The sequence below is a fragment of the Channa argus genome, chromosome 4 (assembly GCF_033026475.1).
Source record: "Channa argus isolate prfri chromosome 4, Channa argus male v1.0, whole genome shotgun sequence".
In the NCBI taxonomy this organism is placed as follows: Eukaryota; Metazoa; Chordata; class Actinopteri; order Anabantiformes; family Channidae; genus Channa; species Channa argus.
In genome coordinates, this window is record NC_090200.1 from 27366647 (window position 1) to 27388294 (window position 21648).

Below are 21648 nucleotides of genomic sequence, written 5' to 3' on the forward strand. Positions count from 1 at the left end.
ACAAGGTGATTCACAGGGTGTATTTAAAGCCAGCAGGAAGTCAAAGTCCAGATAGTGTTGCTGTCATGCTGTCAGATAAAAAGCTTGCGTCAACTGCTTCTTCAAGATAAAAGACAAAAAGCAGTTTTTAACTCGCTGACCATGCATTGTTGAAACACGAGACTCCTGAAAATTTGATTTGCAAGGTTTTTACCATACTGCATCCCTCCACTCCTCAAGAGGTTATGAGACAAATTCTACCATACAGAGGAACGTTTTCTGCTCTTTGCAATTTATACTTGATTAATAAATATGTCATTTCAGTCATCAGTCTACATGCAATAATCAATAATTGCTGTCTTTTTTCTTTTTCAATTTTTAATTTACAGTTCATCTACCTGTGTGTTCAGACCTTTAAATCACAATGCTGTCAAAGCCACTCTGGCAGCAAGTACAGCTTTTGGTTTTCTTGTGTTTTTAGATTTGGGAAGTTTGTCCCATTCTTCATGACTGATCCTAAAATGTTCCATCAGACTGTAAGTGAAGTGTCTATTCATGCTTCCCCACTGATTCCACAGTTTAAGTCTTGGCTTTGGTTAGATCACTGCAAGTGAGTGTTTGCTTGATTCTTGATCACCTCTTGGTGTTAGTTTGGACACATAGCTAACTCTAAGTCCTGGTGGTCCAAAACCTAACCCCTTTCACACATTGTGAGAACACTGTGCTCCTGGGAACATTCAAAGCTTTAGAAATGGCTTTACTCTGTACCACTGTCCTGATGCACAACAAACTGTTATTGTGGAGAGTTCCATGGACGTCTCTGGAGAGTTCCCTGGACGCCTGACACGCATTCTGAATTGTGGGAGCTTTTTACTAAACTGTCAACTCAGGTCAGTTTGTCCCGTCAGGTTTAAGACTCATCTTAAGGAAATGTACATCTTTTTAATTTTAAATTTAACCTTTGTTTTAACCTTTTGAGATTAAAAATCTTTTCAGTGTCCTAGCTGATGTATGTAAGCAATTGGCAATTTGTCTGAATATCAACATGTTTCCACTTTGTCTGTCATACTTATTGACTGTAGTAACATGCAATAATGGCAGTTTTATCCATTTACCATGAAATGAAAAGATGCCACTGTACAGTATGACTTAGTTATTTCAGTGACTCATTGCTCTTGTGCAATACATACAATCAGTTTGAAAAGTGCAAGGGTCAACTTTGAATTGACTTATAGATAAAGTCCTTCAGGAACTTTATCTATACAGGTCATTTCAGATGATGGTTGCAGGTTAAGTGAAATTCAGTCATGCTTTGCTATTATAATTGTATCTTCACGTTATTTCCATCTCTAATATTTATTTATAACTAGGTCTGCTCTCCTTTGCCCAGTTTTACTTCTCTTTCTGCACTTTGTGGTTTCTTTGAATAGGTATCTTGAACCTTATTACCATGGTAACAGGTGGCAAAGTCCATCTTGGGAGAATATGCATCTTAGTGGGAGTACATATCTGTGTGTATGTGTATGCTGGTGGCTGTGGTTTTGTAGAAGAACTATTTTCCATCATTAGGCAGACTAAAAAAGTATGTGACTTTGCACTAATGAGGAGAAACACTGTGGGGTGTTGGGGCAGTAGGGTTATCAGGATGTAGCATTAAGTTAGTCAGACAATTTAGAAAACACGATCAAATATTTGCCTGCTCTTGCTTGGCTTGGAGACATCTACAGAGGAGAGTTGACAGGTGGTTTATAGTGATATTGCTAAAGTTGTGGGGATGTTGGTTGTAATCTCTACTGCTATAAGATGGACTTGTGATATTTGGTGCAGATATTTGTCCCCTCAGTATGCATTGTTGATACCTGGGTGCTTGGCGATGTAGACTGTCATTCACAGAAGTGTCACATTAACATTTCTATAAACTCATAAGCTAAACTCTTTTTGAGATGTATTTGGGGGGAAATAACCGTGAAATTCAACCTGGTTTGTGAAATTGTATGATTGGAGTGTTTTGTGTTAGAAAGGAACTGCAGCTCTATGGGAAAAATTGTAATGCCTCAATAGCCAAACATCCCTCCCAGTGTCCATGTGGCTGGACTGGTTTATTGTGTTCTCCGATTTCTAAGCTTGGTGACTCGTGGAAGTATTTCCCCTGCCGATTCCTGCCCTCCTTTTTTTTTTTTTTTTAACTGGCTGTGGAAAACGCAGTGGTTCCAATGTGTGACCATGGCCGTGCATTCATTGAACCTGTCTGACAGGTTTGCACTGTTATCGTCTCTCTCCTGTTGGGAGGGCATCATAATACATTAGAGTTTTTTCTCCCTCCTTCAGTTTCTTTTCCTCTTAATGCCTTTTATTGTAGAATGAAGCAGCATCTGTGTTCAGGTGATCTGAGGTGTCCTGCTCTCAGACAAAGAGGATGCTGTGGCAGGTCAACCCCCCACGATCACCACCTCTCACTGGGACTCTTCTTGCCTTCTGCTGATCTCTCTCTTTCTAATCACTGGCCCTAATCATCGCTTTCTTTCCTCTGGTTCTGTCTCTGTCTCTCTTTCTCTCTCTCTCTCTGTCTCTCTCACTCTCTTTCTCTCTCTCAGTGTCTTTGTCTCAATCTCCTGTTCTCTTGTCTGTCCATTCTCCGGTTTCTCTGCAGTGAGAGCTGCTGATCAAGGAGTTTCAGGCCTCTTGGGTGTCATTACTGACATCTGAGCTGGCGGAAAGTGCTTTTACCGTCTCTCTCCCGCTCACACAGTCACATACTCACACACACACCTGTGTGTCTCTCTCTCTCTCAAAGACACACACACACACACACACACACAAACAAACACATTCATATAGGCATGCAAACCTGACTGCAACAATAATGAATGACTTTACAACGGCGGGACATATGGAGTAACACGTTAGATTTAATGAATAAAACCTTGAAAACTGGATTTTTAAACAATTATTGCTATAAAATTCATGCCTGCATGCCTGTTGATGGCACAAATGGGGCTTTCTTTAAGCAACTTTCTTAATAATCCAGTTACGTTTGGGTGTATCACAGACTTCTTTTTTTAATCTAAACATTCATTAGTCCCTACTTAGACAAATTGTTTTTCATTTAAATCGATTCAGTTCTGTTGCCTCCTCTCCTTAGAAGTGGCACTAAGGTGACTTCTAATGCGCAGGTCAGAAAACTCAGTGAGGTAAAAACCCCAGAGTAACGGCTAAAGCATTGAAGCAACTATCCGAGCTGATGAACATCTCGCCGTCATCGCTTTGTATTGGCAAAAACGGATTTTACGTATAATACAATATTATACAATACTGTAAGCAATGCAATATATTTAGATTTTTTTTAAACCTAATTTTATGAGAACTATCAAACGTATAAAAACACACCATCTATATAATCACAATTAAAAAACACAATGGGAGCAACAGAAAATCAAAACTTTTTTTTATTCATCAGGGGTTTAAAAATGGCTCGAAATAACCACTATCACAAAAATTTACATGTAAACTTATTTAAAATTTCATATAGTGTTTTTGAGAATTGATGCAGTACCAAAAAAAACTTGAGTGTATCTTATTTTTCACACCCCTACCTCACAGCCTGACACTCCTGCTAAAATATTTTGTGAATGACTGAAACTAAAAAGTTGAATTGTTTAGGACGAACACTCAGCACTATACTTCTGTCAAAGGGAAATTGTTTGCCAACATGAAAACGTTGTCCAAAATGGTACATTTGCAGGAGCATCATAATTTGGGGCTTTGGTGCTTCAGGGCCTGGACAGTTTCATCACTGAGGAGAATGAATTCCAAAGTTTATCGAGGGATCCTTCCGGATAATATGAGCTGGGATGGGTTCTGATAGTCCGTTCCAATTTAGATCCAATTCCAAATCAGAAAAAAAAATACCCAAATTCATAAAATTCTGCTGTGTCAACATGTCTCCTTTGACTGGTTGTTTTCTATGCTGTTCAATAAGCAGCAACAGTGAACTGAACTTAGAGTTTTTGTGGAAACATTTGGAAAATGTACTCATAAATAATTAGTTGTGTGTGTTTGCCTCTTCAGAAGACACTGATGGTCCTCCTCTCTTACCTACTGCAGAGCGTCAGGTGAGAAAGAATTTACTGAAGGTATTAGATGTCATAAGAATTTTTATGTTACAGAGACTTTTCACAAACTGTGTCTTACAAATTATGAATTTCATCCTGACATGGAGCAGTATTTTGGAACAACTCTATATTTGACATCAAATTTGCCATCAAATTACATTTCCTTTGCTCCTTCTTTTGTCCAGCTGGTCCAGTCGCTGGGCGTGGCCATCTACAAAGCTCTGGACTGGGGGCTTGATGACAGCGAGGAGCGGGAGCTCACGCCCCAGCTGGAGCGCCTCATCGAACACATGGCTGGAGGTGGCCAGAGTGGAGAGGGTGACAGCACCGCTGGTATTGGTACAACAGATGAGGGGTACAGTGGGCAGGAAGAGGAGGAGGAGGAAGAGGAAGTGCAGAAGGGAGCGATAAGCCCCGTGTGTACCTTCCGCCAGGTGATGGCGCTGTGTGCGTCTCGGCTGGCCAACCCCAGCTTGGCTCCGGATCACTACCAGGCTGTCTGCAGGGCTCTGTTTGTAGAGACTCTGGAGCTGCAGACCTTCCTTATCAAGATCAGAGATGCTAAAGAGGTGGGAACTGAGAATATTGTAGGAATAAATACACACATAAATGGCTTTTAGCTTTTTTCATGAGATTCTGACCTGCACCTCTCTGTGTGTGGGCTGAATTTAAAATGCTTCCGACCCCAATACAATAATATTCCTGTTTGCATGCTACAGAGCAGAGATGGAGAAAAGGCAGAAGATTCCATCTCTGCAGTTTCCTTCCAATTCTTAGCCTCAAACCTCAACCCCTGTTGTGACTGCAGTGGTTTACTCTTGTTGAACTGTTGGTGTAAACAGTGTGCAGGACAAAACTGTGTAAGACCTTGTCATTCAGCAAACAGATTTCAACATGTGAAACAAATAGAGTCCAACAGAGAATCTGTTTGATTGAGTCAAAGTTGACTTATTGACTTATTAGTAGTAGTTCTCAAAAACTATACTTTTAAAATTAGAAATACACAAACAAAAATTAACCCGGGTAAACGTAAACATGACATTTCTACTTTAATAAAAGTAAGTACATGGTTTATTAAGTATTAACAGTAAAAGTATTTGACATATATCAATAAAATCAGATGTTATAGTATTATCTGTTGCCCATTTCCACCATGATATGGTTCACCCTTGCTTTGTAAGCCAGACTTTTTTTTATGTTGCATTAAAGGACAGTGACCAGTTAATTGACAACTATGGAGTCAATTAGCTTTATGTAGACAACAACTGGGCTCCTTACTCAGATCTAAGAAGCAGTGCTCCAAGTGGAAGAACAAACGCAACCTACTGGCTAACATAGTAACACTTTACCTAGTTATTGGTAATGAACATGAGTTATGGATTGAAGTTATTTTGAAATTGAAGTTTGTTTTATTTCACACTACTCCTGTTGTAACCTCACAGTGACAGTAACGGTCTACAGCAGTATCTGCACTATAGTTTTATGAAGAAGACTGCTGAAAATAAAGTTTGGATGTACAGAATTATTGAGCCACAGGAATCCTTTAACAAGGAGAAAGCAATGTAAAGGTCTGTAGTTCTATTGTAGCTTTATTTGGTAATTTGCACTCAAAATATTTCAAGTAAACAGAGTGGATGGGAAGGTGAAACCCCAATCCACACTAGTGCATGCAGCTGCTATTATTCAGAGGGAGAGGATAAGAAAAAGTAGTGTCAATCAATCATGAATGTATAGATAAACAGGGACGGCTCTGCCGAGTTCTCAGTGCAGTAACACTCAGAACTGGCTTGGTGCTGCTTTATATTCTCTCTCTTTCTCTGTGCACGGAGAGGTTAGCAATCCCAATTTCAAGGTTAGGAGACCTTTGGAATGCTTGTTGTTATATTATTTGTTTATGCTATTTGAGTGAATTTGAACCACATTCAGTGATCCCTATTTAAAGCCACATTTAACCATGAATGTAGGAGGAAAAAAAAGACCAGGGATTTTCACTCTCCTGTGCAGTGAATGCACATCTCGGTAGACAGGCAAATCTGACACATTTGGGTTAAAGGATCATCCTTCTTTATAACATCCAGGAGTATTATCAATCTGTGATAAATCTGTTCACATTTAATGTTTCTAATAAACAAACCGAAGCCTAATGGGGATCAGACAGGTTATCCACTGACCCAGCCATTAAAGCATGCTTCTGTTTACAGCTTCATGTCTACTACACTTACAGGAAATAGTGTGCACTTAGTTTGTCTGCGCAATAAGGGATGTTAAAAGTATATAGACCTTTTCCCTTTTTGCCCTTATTACTTTCATGTGTGTATTTTGAAATGGGGGGAAAATTCACTTTTCTACCTATACTGTAAATCTGCACACCTTTACCCATTAAAAACAAAAGCTAAATGATTAAAAACAACAAACTAAAATCAATCCTCTGTTGTGGTCAGTTGCATTCTGCTTGCTTTATTTTTACATTACTTGTTTATTGTATTTATTTTCTTAATATGAGTTTCAAACTTGAAGTCCCCCTGAACTGAACTCAGAGCCTCAGGGTGATGGTTCACTTTTTCAGCACAACAAGGACCTGAAGCAAAGAGCCTTTACCTTTTAATTAGTTTATGTTTAAATATTATATGTTCCAATTTTTCTAATTAGATCTTTATTTTATTATAGGCTGTGTATTAAATAGATTTTGGTAAATGGTAGTTGTTCAAATTGACGATATGTATTTTCAATTAACAATTTTCCTCTTCATGTATTTGACTACCTGTTGTGTACCACTTGTTTTGCTTTTTTGATTATTACAGCACTGTTTTATGTTTGACCTTAATTTGTGAAAGGTGTTATGTAGTAGTAGTAGTAGCAGTAGTAGTTGTAGACTGCTGTTTTAAGTAATCTGACAATATAAGCCATTTGAAATTTACATAATAACATTTGTAAACATTTAATCATACATATTTTACAAACTTAATCACACAATTTAAATTAAAAAGTGAATTATTGTTAATGAGCTCTCTCTTTTTTGTTTGGGCTAAATTATAAAAAAATCATTTTGGACCTTTTCCTTAGAAAAGTATTCACACCCTCTGTTCTGGCTCCAAATTGTGGTCAGGTGCATTTTGTCTGCTTTAAGAGGATGAGAGGATCTGTCAGGAAGAGTGAAATAAACTGCCCAAAGGTGTGAGAAGCTTGTAGGGGCCTGCCCTTCTCCACAATAAATGCATTTTGTAATTTATTTTAAGTTGCAATGGTTTTTATCCTTGTAAATTAATTGTTCACAGTATAATTGCCAATGGGTTTAAAAGCTTTCCAAAGTAATTAGAAGTATTTAGTTGTTGTCGGGTAACTAACAGAACAATTGTTTATAGCACAGTAAGTCAAGGTCAAGTTATGATAAGCCACAAGCCACCAGGTTAGCCTGAAGAACAGCTTTGATCTGTCATTATTGTTGTAGTTGTATGTGTACATGTTCCATGGCCTTCTGTTGTGTCTTGTTTGCTTTTCCCCTGGGAGTCGTCTTATCTAGAGTAGTGAGTGATTCTGGTTAAATCATCTATGTGCAGGATTTGATTGTACTGCCATTAGTGCCCAGTATTTGTAGTATCATCACAAAACAAAAGATCACAGACAACAATGTTCGCTGATCTGCACTGAACAGTTTCAGGGACTCAAGAATACAAAAATCTGCAGTGTACTGCAGGTGCTTTAACGCAAGAATATTGCAAAAAATCTCGTCTAGTCAAAGTTATGGTTAAGAGCTCCTTCACTATTTATCAGAAAGGCACCAGTGTTTGAGATTCACAATGTGTTTATTGTCTTTTGTTGCAAAGATGCTGAAGAAGATCACAACAGAGGAGGCTGTGGAGGACAGGTCTACAGCCGAGCTGGATGCACTGAAACACACAGACTGGGTGAGAAGAAGCGGGCGAGGGCACGGTCTGACAGGGAGGTGTCTGAGAAATGTAGGCAGAGCTGCTGTGTTGACGCATGCAGATATGTGCGCGCTCTTGTTTTCATCACAGGCACGTCTGTGGGTGCAGTTGATGAAGGAGCTCCGGCAGGGAGTGAAGCTCAAGAAGGTGCAGGAGCAGCCGTTCAACCCACTCCCCACAGAGTTCAGCCTCACGCCATTTGAGATGCTGATGCAGGACATAAGAGCACGCAAGTTCCAGCTGCGCAAAGTCATGGTGAGAGATGACCCAAGTTTAAAGAAAACAAAATAAATCCAGCCAAGCAGTAGATGCGAGGGGATCATAAAGATATGAAAGTAGCTGAAATATTTGTTGAACTACATCAATTAAACAGATGGAAGCAGTGTATGTTAGTCAGTGCAGCTAAGTTGAGGAATGAGGGCTTAGAGCTACTGCCAGCAGAGGTGTGAATGGTAAAAAGCTCCTAATTCAAACAAACAAACACACTCCACTTGAGGGACAAACATCAGGAAATGTTTGAGTCTTCTGCGAAAGTGTAACCCTGACTTTGTGGATTTTGGAGCTGACAGAAGTGGTACGTTGTCATTTAAAGCCATTACATTGTGTTTCATGCAGTCCACTGCACCATATACTCTATAGGCTTTGTTACAGCAAAATAATGTTTGGTAGAAGGGATTCAGGTGGCAGAGTCACCCTGAGGGCTTCTCCAAGAGCAGATACATAATTCAGTCTCAGAATACAAATATTAATGAAGGCTTCACTCAGCCTTCTGCTGTTCTGGCAGCAGCTGCAGTTCAGAAAGCTCCCAGAGTGTCTCCACTGTGATTGGGTATTGTTATTGCTATGCAGTGGTTAGACATAAAAATCACTTTATTGAGTCAGATGCTATACTCATAATTTAATAGGCATAATTTCATATCATGTCTTATGTGACCTCCATCTATAATTTAGAATTATTGTTATTTTATGGTTTTTATTTTTTATTTTTGAAATTGTTTAATTTAAACTGCATTCATAAGTATCTTTACATGAGCAACACGAAAAATAATACACACACACACACCTATGCAAAGCATTTCACCTTCTTTCAGCTTTTATTTTGCTTTTTCAGCTCATGATGGCACTGTTGAGTTACACAACTCCCAGTCCTGTGCCCTACCACATCAGGCAGCTGTTTTCAGCCAAGAAAATACGGATGAACATATTGCCCACTACCTACAGATGGATTATGAGAGAATACAGTGGGTCCCTGGGCAATTATTGGTCATTTAAAGTGTGTTTGTGGTAATTTAGACTTGTTTTGGAAGCTTTGAGTTTAGTTTGTTTTTTGGTGTTTTGTTTGATTTTGGTCATTTGATGTCTGTTTTAGGTTTGTTTTTGATTTTTCGATTGCTGTTTGTGGTCAATTGATGTCTCTTTCTTGGTGTTTTCTGTTTCTTTTTTTATTTTTATGGTTGTTTTTGGTCATGTGATTTCTTTTTTAAATGTTTTGTCAGTGTTTGTGTCTGTTTAGTATTTAGTAATAGTAAACAGTGGTGTATTTAACAGCACAAGAACAAGCTTTCCTTCAGAAGGTGGTGGAAACCAAAATAATGTCATCATTTATCATTATCAGTTCCCTCACATGGCCAAAAACATCAATAATACAGGTTTATCATTCTGACTATGTTAAACTAATGATGTGGATAATTTCTTCAAAAACATTTAAGGACCAACAAGGCCTGTATACTATAGGTATCAGTCCCTCACCACAGCTGTCCTCAGGACATACTGTGTGATTTACGACATGCTCCACCTGATGTTGCTTCTTGTCTTACTCAGGTGGATGGGGATATTCCCACCAGAGTGAAGAGAAATGCCCATGAACTGATACTGGATTTCATCAGATCAAGACCTCCCCTGAAACCAGTGAGTGCGTTTAGCCTTAATATGAGTAGTGTCAAGTGTATCTTGTTTATTACTTCGAATACCACATAAAGGCAGCTTTAATGCGCTTCATTTGAGAGGATGGTCCCCCTCTGGTTGAAACTCAGAGTAACATGAGCCATTGTTAAGAGTTCACAATTTTGTTTTCTTTTTTTGCCATTGTTGGTTAACTAACAGACCTGGTTATCAGGTTACTAAATAGTATACTTACTAGGTAGTGTGATTAGTTGGCTGTGCCATTCTACTAGGTTTCTTTTTATGTAATACAATATGAAGAACTTGTGTTTTTTAATATTTTTTGATATACTAACATATATGCTTCACAGGAATTTTTATCAAGAGCAGCAAAACCTTTTTTTCCCTTGTTCATCTCTTTAGGATTTTTAAGAAATTTGGATGTGTTCTAAGAATTTCTGTTCGCTAGGTTTCAGAGCGTAGCCTTCCACCTCCTCCCCCACAGCAGCAGTCCCTTCATGAGAAAGTCCTGGCTGAGATCAAGCAGGAGAGAAAGCTCAGACCAGTGGCCCCACCCAGCCCCAGACGTAAGCTGAGATCCACCATTTTTTCTTTCACCCCACAAACTTTATTATAGCCTCTCCACACAGTTTTTTTTTTTTTCCACACAGTTCCAGTAAAAACGTAACCAATAAAAATATCCTACAATTACAAATTTTAATCCAGTTGTCAGAAGACCCCTAACAGCATATGCTTACACCTGTCTTTACTAAACACTAAACTTCAATTGATTGGATACAAGTTTCCACACTGACCCATGGTGCTTTTCAGAACCAAGACCTTGTTTTTTTTCCACTAAACTGTTACAAAGAACTTCTTTCCTATAATGGTCAGCTATTATATTTGTTGCCTTTTTTTTAACATAAAAACTGTGTGTGTGTGTGTGTGTGTGTGTGTGGGGGGGGGGGGGGGGGGGGGGGTAGGTGGTGAATAAATTTAGTGAGCTTATATGAAGCAAAAGAACTGGCTGGGTGGTTGTTTCTATTATTCTCCACCTAAAGCGTCTGCATAACTTTCAGTGTGACCCTTGTTATGATCTTGCTGTGATATCAAAAAAATTAATATTACTCTGATGGAGAATGGACACACTCTGCTAAAAAATGACTTTGAGGGTGAAGCGAGTGAAGCTCAAAATACAAGTGGTGTTGCATTTCACAAATATCAACCACCTATGTACGGATGAAGGTCAGTTTATTGCAGAGTGTGGATGCTGATAACTGAGCCTTAGTGAAATAACACAACTGGACTTTACAAACTGATGTCTTTGTTAATATACAGTGTCTAAACCTACTTTGTGTAATTTGTGGAGATATTCATTGCAACATGTATAGTAGAATTAATTGCTGTAAAGGTCGCAGCGACTGTCTCTCAACTGGCGCCTGAGTTCAGCTCTTCTTTTGCCTGCGGATGTATCCATGAAGAAGGCACTGAATCAAACAGTGCTTGGTCAATTAAATTAATAGCCATTTTGAAATATTTAGCACCATGGACAGGTCACCATTCTGTCTTAGGCTCACCTATAGAGACAGACAACCACTCATATTCACATCCACCCCTATAGGGAATTTAGACCCACCAGTTAAAAGAACTGTATGTCTTTGAACCGCAGGAGGAAACCTACACAGACATGAAGAGAATATGCAAATTCCACACAGACAAAAGCCCCAAACATGAAACAGGTTTGAACCCATGACCTTGTAGATGTGATGAGTGCTGACCACAACTCTGCCATCCTGCCCAAAATTAACACAGCTGAATAAAATCACTGCTAATTATTAGAATCATCCCCAGGCTGGTGATTTTCATATTGTGAGCAGTTTTTTACCATAAACTCTATCTCTACTATCCCTCACAGAGGTGGTAGATGTACACAAAGTCAATACCCAAGTAAAAGTGCAAGTACCTGCCTAAATACTACAACTACAAGTAGTACTCCACTACAAGTAGTAGTACTTTTAAATAGAATGGCTTTCAAATTGTATGCTACTCGAAGTATTTGCTCTAAAATTATCTTTAAGTAATGAAGAATTTAACAAGTGAATTTAACAAGTACTTGATCTTGATGCTGTTGACATTATCTACTAGTTGAAACCTGTGCATTTATAAATAAGGTTTCTGTGGAAATGTAAAATGTTCAGCATGTGAAAAATTTATGTTACTATAGAAAATGGTAAGCTCCCAACTTAGTCACTTGGCTTATTCAAGTAGACAAACTTTAATTAAAATTTTTACTAAAGTTCTTAGTACCTCAGATACCATTTTTTTTCTGGGCGCAACCTAAATAGGTGGAAACCAAAATATGGAATGACTGCTAACCTGCTGCCTAATAGTTGATTATTTCTATTTCTATAAGCTTTTATTTGGATTTCTTATTCTGGTCAATGTCCGTGCAACATTCACTGATTTTAGCCTCCACCAGCTCCTTCCTAAAAAGAATGTGGCTGTTTGCTGTTGCTGAGCTCGTATTGTGCACTGCCTGCTGCTAGTGTAGTTTTAAGGCTCTGTTTGCCATAAAGTGCTTCTTTGTGCTGTAAATCAATATAAAATAATTTCCCCTCAATATGAATGTGACCTACATCAATAAAACAATAAATGGCGAGGAGAAGCTCTAATCCATTTGTTCCCTGTTGATGTTTTGGTCTCTCTCCCCTCAGCGTTTGGCTCTCTGCCCTGCCTGGCTCAGACTTGTCCTTGTAATGTCAAATCTACTTCATGCATCGACCTGTCAGTGTCAGATCCCGGGCCCCGGCCACCGTCTCGCCCTCGCATCCTGCTCAAGGCCCCAACTCTGGCAGAGATGGAGGAGATGAATATATCAGAGGTGAGCTCTGGCAGGAGGGGAGGAAAAAATGAATCACTGGATCCACTGTTGATATTTCTAAGGAGCATGTGTCACAGGAGCACATGCTTGTTACTCAGCCTAACTGGGTTAAGATGCCTCGGTGCAGCAGCAGGGTAACACAGAGGGTGAGAAATGATGGGGATGAACCCTCTTTCTTTAGCACAGAGGCTTGGGACAAGTTGGGATTGTACCTGTTGGTTCCCTCTCTTTTTGTTGTGCCTAACATCAAACATAAAACTTAAAACTTGGGTTTTTAATTACACTTCAGCACTTTAAAAATGTCCTATGGCGCAAAGGGGTAAACTAGCTTCAGGCTAAAACTAAGTTGCACTTGATCAAGAGGGAATGACATGTTGAGTGTTATGTGTTTTCACCTCACTTTCACATTCATATTTTTTTCATTTCTGTCTGCAGTAACCCAGATACACGTTATCAATGTCTCTCTTTGAAAATCGAAAGTGAGATTTTAGCCACACTGTAACCAAATGCACATTTAATAAAACATTTCTGCATATATGAAATTTTACCCTGTCACCTTCTGCCTTTGACTTCACCTTCACTATAATTTTATTTCTTTCTCCTCTAATGTTACTCCCCTCACTTCCATCCTCCCCCACACTCAACCCTTCCTCATTCTCTCTACCTTCTGTCCCCACCATAGGAAGAGGAGTCCCCAGACAATGGGGAGCTGATGAGGGCAGAGAGCATCCCCACGCCTCTGAAAAGAGATCGCTCCTTCTCGGAGCATGACCTGGCCCTGCTCCATGGAGAGATGCTTCCTTCACTATCAGAGTCTGCCCAGCTGAGTGGGGCGGTCAGGCTGAGGGAAGATAGACCTCGGTCTAGGACGCTGTCCAGCAGCGGGCTGCCTCCTTATCAGAGAGGTCAGTGGGTTAATGTAAGCTGATTATGCTGTGCACGCATTTTGAGATCAAACCTGATCATGGAAGATTGTAAATATGACAGAGTTCTGAGAAATGCATTTCAGACAGGGAACATAAGCAAAATGAAGTTGAATCGTTTCAGGCATTCAGGATGTTGTTTTTTTTTTAGTTTTGTTTTGTTTTGTTGTGAACAGTGGATTGCCTTTACAAAAATGAGGTTTATTCCTCTACTAAGGCTCCAAAGTAATTTACATCATGTGTTTTTAATAACAGAAAATGTTTACTGGGGAGACTGAAGCTCAGTTGGTAAGGCAGTTGTCCACGGACCAAAGGGTCAGTGGTTGGACTCCCAGTCTCTCCTGGCTATACGCTGTGTTGTGTAGGTGTCCTTGGGCAAGACACTGAACTCCAAGTTATGTGAATAGGAGAATAAGAAGCATCATTGTAAACCATGATATAAGCAGACTGTTTTCCATTTAAATAAAGCAAGTGTCTATGTTCACAATGGTCAGAAATATTATACTTCTATCATGTAAGTTTGTACATGCTTTGTATTAAGCTTTGTAAGAATAAATTATGGACTATTTCACATTTAGCCCAATGTATTCAGGTTAAATCTCTTTTTGTCTTATTTTCAAGAGGCTACTAATGTGAGTCACACTCATTACCCTTTGAGAGGCCTAGCAGTGTTATCACCGCAACACTTGTCGACTTTTTATTACATTTTCAACGGGTTGGCTTAAACTTTAGTGTGTGTCATCTAAAAGTATTTCCAAACTGCACAGGAGGTCACCGTGAAATCACAATGAAAAAAAGCAGTTTATGGGGTTTGCAGGAAAATCACCTGATAACAGTGAACTTCCTGAGGTCATCTGAACAATGTATGTCCTAAATGAAGTTTGGTGAAAATGGGTTGGATTTATTTATTTTTCTCTGCCAAAAATGTGTGCTGCCAAAAATGGCAGAAGGCCTGTTGTGAACAGACTTGTCCTATTTAGAAAGCTACGGTTGTTGGCCCAAGGCAGTTCTCCTCAATCCATGCCCCCTTGGAAGGTTACAGAGTCACAGGGGGAGAGCAGTGGGGAGACATACATGACCAGCAGAGAAGAGGGAGTAAAACAAAAACTGAACAGACCTTTTTCACCTTTTTTGACTGGTCAGTTGTTATTAATAATTATCTTTTACAAAGTGGATTTTTCAATCATTCCTCCAGTGGAGATGATGAATGCTGGCCTGCACTTCAACTATTCACATCTTATCAAAACCTCTGCTGTGAAGAATACTTTGCATGATGCTTTTGGGAACGATAAAGAAACTTGAGAATTGTAGCAATTCAATAAAGATTTTGGTCAAAGACAAAACAAAGTATGTCAGATAAAATGATCATCAGTCATGATATGTTGGTGTTTACTAACAGGATATGAGGAAGCTTAAATCCTTGGTCTCCCAAGAATGTCCCCAATATAGCTGAGATTGGTATAAAAATAGGCTTGGAATTTAGCCCTATTATTGTAGCTTGTTGTGCTGGTCCAAGCCCGGTTGAAACTGGGGAGGGTTGTATCAGGAAGGGCATTCGGTGTAAAAACTGTGACAAATAAACATGTGAACAATGATCCACTGTGGCGACCCTGAACTCACGGGATAAGACAAATAAAAAAAAATTGTAGCTTGTTGTCTGCTGACTCCTAGTGCTCAGTGGCAGTGGATTGTATGGGCTGCAGTTGGACAACTCTTCCCACAGAGGGAGACAGTGCCAGTAGCCCATATGGTCATCTATGTAAACAGCACTTAGATCAGTCTAAAGACCCTTTTAATAACCAAAAATGAAACCCTCTTTCACATATCTTCAGTTGTGTTTTAATGTTTTAATCACAGTATTCTAATTTAAAGCGGTGCAATTTTTTTCTAGTTATGAAGACAGTTACATCCCCACTGCATCTAATTTGTCCTTTACTTACTGTTACTGTTACTGTGGCTTCATCTTTTCAGGCTGCACACACTTTTTCACACCTTTTCACACACTTCTTATTTTAGACTTCATTGAACTTAATGGAATCCCACCAGTCACATAACAACACAAAAAGTTTTGCAAATTTATAAAAACTCCACGAAACTCTCTTCATTCAGGCCTTTGTCGAAGCCTTTTTGGTAGTAATTACAGCTCAGAATCTTCCCCAAGGATTCTTCCTGACAGATTCTTTCAAGTTTAGTAAAAATTTCTGTAAAACATCTTCAGGTCTCTCCACAGCCATTTTGTGCGGTTTTAGTCTCTGCTGTGATTTCAATACTTCAGGACAATCTGAGACTTGTCCTGATAACACAACAGTCTCAGTTCTCATGCACTCTAGCAGGTTTTCTTCAAAGGCTTTAAAGTATTACCGATCCTGTCCCTGCTGCTTAGAACCACCCTCCAATTCCTCTATAGAATTAAGCAGATGATGGTAGGCAGCACTTTGTTGTTCATCACTCCTGGAGGTTCTTGACGTCTTCTATTTCACAAGGATACTGAGCTCCTGGTACGATTCACAGCTTTGGAAACGGTTTTATATTCTCTCATCTGTGCCTCGCCACATAATGTTATTGTGGAGGTCTGCAGAGTGTTCCTTAGATGTCATGGTTTGGTTTTTCCAAATTGTGTATGAATTGTAGGGATTTATATACACAGGTGTGTGCTTTTTGTTTTTTGTTTCTTGTTAAGATTATTTTGGGGCTATTTATGCCTTTATTTAACAGCTGACCGTGTAGAGAGCAGAAAACCAGGCCAGAGAACTAGAGAGGGGTTTGACGTGCAACAAAGAGCCACGACTACAACTGTGGATGTTGCAGTGATGTGGTAGGGTATGAATCTTAACCACTCAGCTACCAGATGCTTCCAGGTGTGCATCTTGAAATGTCTCATCTAAATGAGACCTTTCTTTTTTTTTTTTATGTGTAAAAGCATGTTTTCACTGTATTCATCTGGGTTACTGAGTGTGGATTGATGCAGGAGGAAGGCAATTTTCTTCATTAAAAATCTGAATCTGAATGCTTACAGAAGCCACTCTATACCTCATGCACTAACCTTGTTAAATTGGAGCACAGCAGTGAAACATGAGCTGAACATGTCCACTGTGCTAAAGTCTTCCCAGCCCTCGCTCACAGGGGGTTAACAGGGATTACATCTGTTGTCAAGCTGTTGACAAGAATTAGGATGAATTCTAATCAAGTCTAAAAACATGCTGATAAAGATGAATTGAGTGAAGGAGTGTGGTTTTTGTTGTTTCAGTGCACATCAGTCACAGGGATGATGTTATCTGTTTGATGGCTATAATTCATCCATTAGCAGCCATATGCATATGTTTGAAAATGATCCAGACTTTAATCCATTCTCAGTCTGTTGGTGGCCACAAGCCGATCCACTATTCTGCATACCACAGGCCTTAGACTTAGCTGCATGGAGATTTATTATGTAGTACATGAATCTAGCTACAGGGGACTCTCCAGTTGCAACTATGCATATGTGAGAATGCAGGTCTGTGATCCCCGGGTGCTATTGAAGAATGATCTAAATTACATGTGGTGATGATATTTACTGGCTGGTTCCAGCATTCCTCTCAGCCTGTTTACTTTCCATTAGAGTCAAACTGAGACTTTTCATTTGCAGGATCGAAGAGGCACCAAGTTTAGTTTGTGTGGTTTGTTTTTGACCCCTACCCCCTCAACTGTCCCTTAACTGAGCCTCTCTTATTCCCTCACTGATACTGTCATCATCTGATTCAGTCCTATTAAGTATCCATTTTTCTTCTCTGTCTCCCCTCACTTTTCATCCATTTCCCCACCCCCCCACCCCAGCATCGTTCCCAGTTCATGGCTGGATGCCGCCTTCTCCAGCCCGCCTTTCTCTGGGTTCAGTTGACGAGACCACAGAGAGTTCAGAAAGGAATTCGGGGTCCAGACCTGGATACAGGCACCAGTGGATGGTGAGCGACAATCTTGTGTTGGGCCAAATGGGGGCCAGATGTTTTTTTTATAATTTGAACGAAAAAGAAAGCCCAAAAACATGAATGTAAAAAAGATCAAATCTGACCTGTAAAAAAAGAGATGAAACTATAAAATAGAAATGAAACTGAGGGAAAGATCTGAAACTGTAAAAAAATTAAACTTAACAAAACATATGGCCACATTTGGCTCCATAATAAAAGAATAATTTTCATCAATCGAGTCCTAAAAGTAAAATAAAACAAAAGTAATACATTTATATTCTATGATAGCCTTATTTTAGAAGAGTCTGTGTCTTTCTGCATGAGCCAGAATAATTACGTGGATTCTAAAAAACCCTGAAAGAATAAATAGTTATGTACATGAACACTGTTTTTTTTTTTAAAATCTGGCCTTAAGGTTTATTTAAAGTAGGGCCTATTCTGGAGCTTTCTATACGATTACATTATCTTCACCAGCAAATGGAGTTTGTAGGTTTTATAGTTTTATATGATTACATTTTTTAGTATCACATTAGGGACTTGTTATCCACTGCTCAAAGCTTACTTTTCTACTGCTCTAGTTGTGATTCTCAGTTTAGCCTAATTTCAGTTTCTATTTTGTCTTTTCTCTTTTTTCACCACTTGTCATTCGGTTAGTTGGATGTTTTTCTCACCACAGGTTCACCCCGAGTTCTTCCCTGTAGTATGTTTATTTTAAGTACTGTCTAAACAACAATCCCACAGTTGTTGGTTCAGTCCCCAGCTCCTCCATGCACATGTTGAATTGTCCTTGACCAAGACACTGAACCTAAACTTAGTTGCTCCCAGTGACCGTTGGCCAGCTGTATAGAAGCTCTCCCATCAGTGTGTTTGTGTGTTATTGTGTGTGTGTGATTGTGAGGGGGAACGGGTGAATGAGAGTCACAGCAGAGTCCTGTGAGTTTAGCCATACTTTGAGATGCTTGTTTTTTTGAGACGGTTGTACTTAAACTGGTATGTTCAATTGGACCATCATCGGGTAAGTTGAGAAGCAAACACAATAAATGTTCAATTTTCGTCATACAACGATCTCCGGAGTCAAGTATTTGCTGGACCGTCAGATTTGAGTAAGATCGCCTCTACATTAGTAAGAAACCTTCTCTACCCTACTCGGCAAATAATGGAAGGAGAAATTGATCCAGCTAATGTGGAAAAATGAAAGCCAAAGCCAAGTCTCAAGGCCATGGAGAATGCTTTGCAAAATCTGATATACACAAGAAGAGTCAAGTTGGACCAGCTTGTCAAACAAAAGAGCATAATACGCTGTTAAATGGAAGAAGGCTGCTGCATGGAGCTGGTGGAAACCCAACTGTTGACAGTTTGGCAGCCAGCTGTTTGGTGAGTTTTGTGATACAAATACCTCAATCAAAGAAACATTCCATAAGCTTAAGTCCGAAGAGCATATGAATACCGATCAGCAAGGCTGGTTCGAAGCAAAGGCAAGTTCACTTAGATCATTTGGTGATGATGTTGTCCGTTGGATTAAAGATACACATCAGCGTCTTGAGGAAGCCCATAAGGCAAATGACAGCGTAGGTCCTAAGGACAGTGTGTCTGTGGCATCCTCAAGATCTAGGAAGTCCAACACAAGTTCTATTTGCTCTGTAGCATCTTCAGCTTTAAAGGCATGCCTTGAGGTCGATCTAGAATTAGCTAATCTATTAACGAAGGCAGAAGGTTTAAGGCAAAGACATGCTCTAGAGCAGCAAGTAGCTAGGCTTAGGGCAGAAAGAAGCTAAGCTTAAGGCAGAAAGGGAGCAGCAAGAAGCTAAACTTAAAGCTGAAAGAAGCTAAGCTTAAGGCAAAAAGGGAGCAACAAGAAGCAAAGATTAGAGCAAACAAAGAAGAAATGGAAATGAATGCTGCTCTTGCAGCTGCTAACGCCAGAAGCCAGATCTTAAGGGAACATGCAGGCCTAGTTTCATCATGGGGTGTAAACATCAGCAAGACACAGATAAAATATGCTATGGATAAAGTACCTGTTGCTGTCAATGTGGCTGTACAGTGTGAGGAAGCAAGAGATGAAACTGTTAGGGGGTGTTTTGGTGTTGGATACAGGGGGTGTAAAGGCTGAGGCTCGCCGCTGTGATTTCCAGGCAAGCACTGTTAACCAGTTTCCAGTATCAAAGGGTCAACATGCTTTGTTTAGGGATACTCTGTGTCAGAACGATTTTACCGAAGTTCCAGATAAACACCACAGGTTTTATGTTCAATCTCCTCAAATGGTTCATACCTTTAGTGGAGATCCTCTAGACCATAGACTCTTTATCATATCATTTGAACACTGGGTAGAGAATAAAATAGAGGATGACAGTGATCGGCTCTACCTTTTAGAGCGGTACACAAGTGCCTAAGGAGGTGGTGCAAAGCTGCTTTCACATGCTGCTTTCACATGGAACCAAACCAACAATATAAAAGGGCCAGGGAGCCTACATGGATCAGGCTGTAAATTGGCCAGCAATTAAGGCTGAAGATGGGGAAGCACTCCATTCGTTCGCTCTTTTCCTATCCAGTTGTGTAAACACAATGGTAGATATAGAATGTATAGGATATAGGAGCTTAAAACCGCATGTAGTATGCGGTTTATTGTTTCCAAGCTTCCATGTAAGTTGAGAGAGGAGGGGAGGAATGGTGGTAATGCACCCCTTCTTTGGGGATGTAGCGAACAAACCTAAGGAACACCTAAAGAGTCCTTCAGGTATGAAGTTAGGGAAGGTACGTGGTAATAAAAACAGCTTTACCACTACTGCAAAGCAAGTGACTACTCAAAAGGATACGAGCGTAGAGCCTGGCTTTAGCTCAAAAGCCTTTTTTTGCCATATGGAGCATACTTTTGAACACTGTAAAAAAAATACAGATTTCTTCTTACAAGGATAAGATAGAGTTTCTCAAGAGTGAGCATATGTGTGAAACCAGGACATATGAGTAGGAGCTGTCAGGAGGAAGTAAGCTGTCAGTTCTGCTCAGGGACGCACCCTACTTTGCTGCACGTGAAGATCAAGAAAGAATGGCAGTCCATAGATGGTGATGAACAGGCAGTAATGAGTGGATTTGGCAGATGTAATTAAAACCTTAATGCCGAGGCACAGAGGGCATTCTTCCATAGTTCCTGTCCGAGTGAAGGCAAAAAAGGGCAACAAAGTAATTACTTCGTATGCATTCTTGGATTCTGGCAGCACAGCTACATTTTGTACAGATAAAATTCTTGATGAGCTGAATCTGCATGGGAAAAAGGTTAACCTTCTCCTTACAACCATGGGGGAAAACAAAGTTGTGACCAGTAACATGGTGACAGAGTTGGAGGTAACCTAGAATCAAATAACTTCATAGAGTTAAATGAGGTGTTTTCACAAAAGGATATTCCAGTGAGCAAGGATAACATCCCACGACGAGAAGAAGTAGATAGGTGGCCACATCTTAAAGTAGTGCAAATACCTATCATGAGCGCAAACTTAGGACCGTTAATTGGAACTAATATTGCCAAGTCAATGGAACCAGAGGAGTCATTCCTAGCGTCAACAATTGGCCCTATGCAGTCAGAACTATGTTGGGTTGGACGGTCAATCGGCGATTGAAAGAAGGTGGTTGCAATAGAACCAAAGATGAAGTAACACAGGTTGTGTCAAACTTATATCTTATACTTATATGTAGAACTTATATCCGTCGCAAGGCTGGAAGACCTGTGGAATCAACAGTTTCAGTATGACTTTCCTGAGGGTGATCAAGAGGAGGAATATGAGATGTCTAAGACAGATCGTCTGTTCATGGAGTATCACAATCTGCTAAGTTGGTAAACGGACACTACTGTCTTAATCTCCCATTAAAGGATTTGGAAGTTAAGATTCCCAATAATTGTGCCTGGAGAAGAAGTTTCTCAGGAATCCCTCACTTAGGGTAGTTTATATTGCCTTCATGAATGATACAATCACCAAAGTATATGCAGCAAAGTACCTTGGCCGCAGTGAT

General features: G+C 39.8%; 1 protein-coding gene across 1 annotated transcript in view; it reads left to right on the forward strand.

The window, feature by feature from the left end:
- Positions 1-21648, forward strand: part of spire2 (spire-type actin nucleation factor 2) — a 39506-nt gene that overhangs the window by 6930 nt on the left and 10928 nt on the right. Inside the window, exons 2-10 of the mRNA XM_067500302.1 lie at positions 4048-4091; positions 4277-4660; positions 7916-7996; positions 8108-8272; positions 9839-9925; positions 10368-10485; positions 12613-12779; positions 13462-13684; positions 17516-17643. Of these exons, the coding sequence (XP_067356403.1) occupies positions 4048-4091; positions 4277-4660; positions 7916-7996; positions 8108-8272; positions 9839-9925; positions 10368-10485; positions 12613-12779; positions 13462-13684; positions 17516-17643 (1397 nt within the window). The remainder of the gene's footprint in view (positions 1-4047; positions 4092-4276; positions 4661-7915; positions 7997-8107; positions 8273-9838; positions 9926-10367; positions 10486-12612; positions 12780-13461; positions 13685-17515; positions 17644-21648) is intronic.